The sequence below is a fragment of the Cariama cristata genome, unplaced genomic scaffold, assembly GCF_000690535.1.
Source record: "Cariama cristata isolate BGI_N322 unplaced genomic scaffold, ASM69053v1 scaffold37618, whole genome shotgun sequence".
Taxonomy (NCBI): Eukaryota; Metazoa; Chordata; class Aves; order Cariamiformes; family Cariamidae; genus Cariama; species Cariama cristata.
Window position 1 is genome coordinate 1,291 of NW_009632290.1, and position 215 is coordinate 1,505.

The 215-nt window shown below is 62.3% G+C and overlaps 1 protein-coding gene across 1 annotated transcript in view; it reads left to right on the forward strand.

Moving 5' to 3' along the window:
- The window catches only part of SLC6A9 (solute carrier family 6 (neurotransmitter transporter, glycine), member 9), a gene marked incomplete at both ends in the record, with an annotated part of 1,759 nt that overhangs the window by 1,284 nt on the left and 260 nt on the right, over positions 1-215 (forward strand). Inside the window, one exon of the mRNA XM_009706297.1 lies at positions 11-167. Coding sequence (XP_009704599.1) covers positions 11-167 — 157 coding nt within the window. The remainder of the gene's footprint in view (positions 1-10; positions 168-215) is intronic.

A 215-nucleotide genomic window follows, 5' to 3' on the forward strand; every position in this document is an offset into this window, starting at 1 on the left:
GTCCCCGCAGGGCACCGCAACTACTTCAAGGACATTGAGATGATGCTGGGCTTCCCCCCGCCGCTCTTCTTCCAGATCTGTTGGCGCTTCATCTCGCCCGCCATCATCTTTGTGAGCATTGTGACCATGGGGCATGGGGCCATAGGAGGAGGGGACTGGGAGCCCACCTGCGCCCCCCACTTGCTCACCCATGGGAAGAGGGTGCTGGGCTGCAG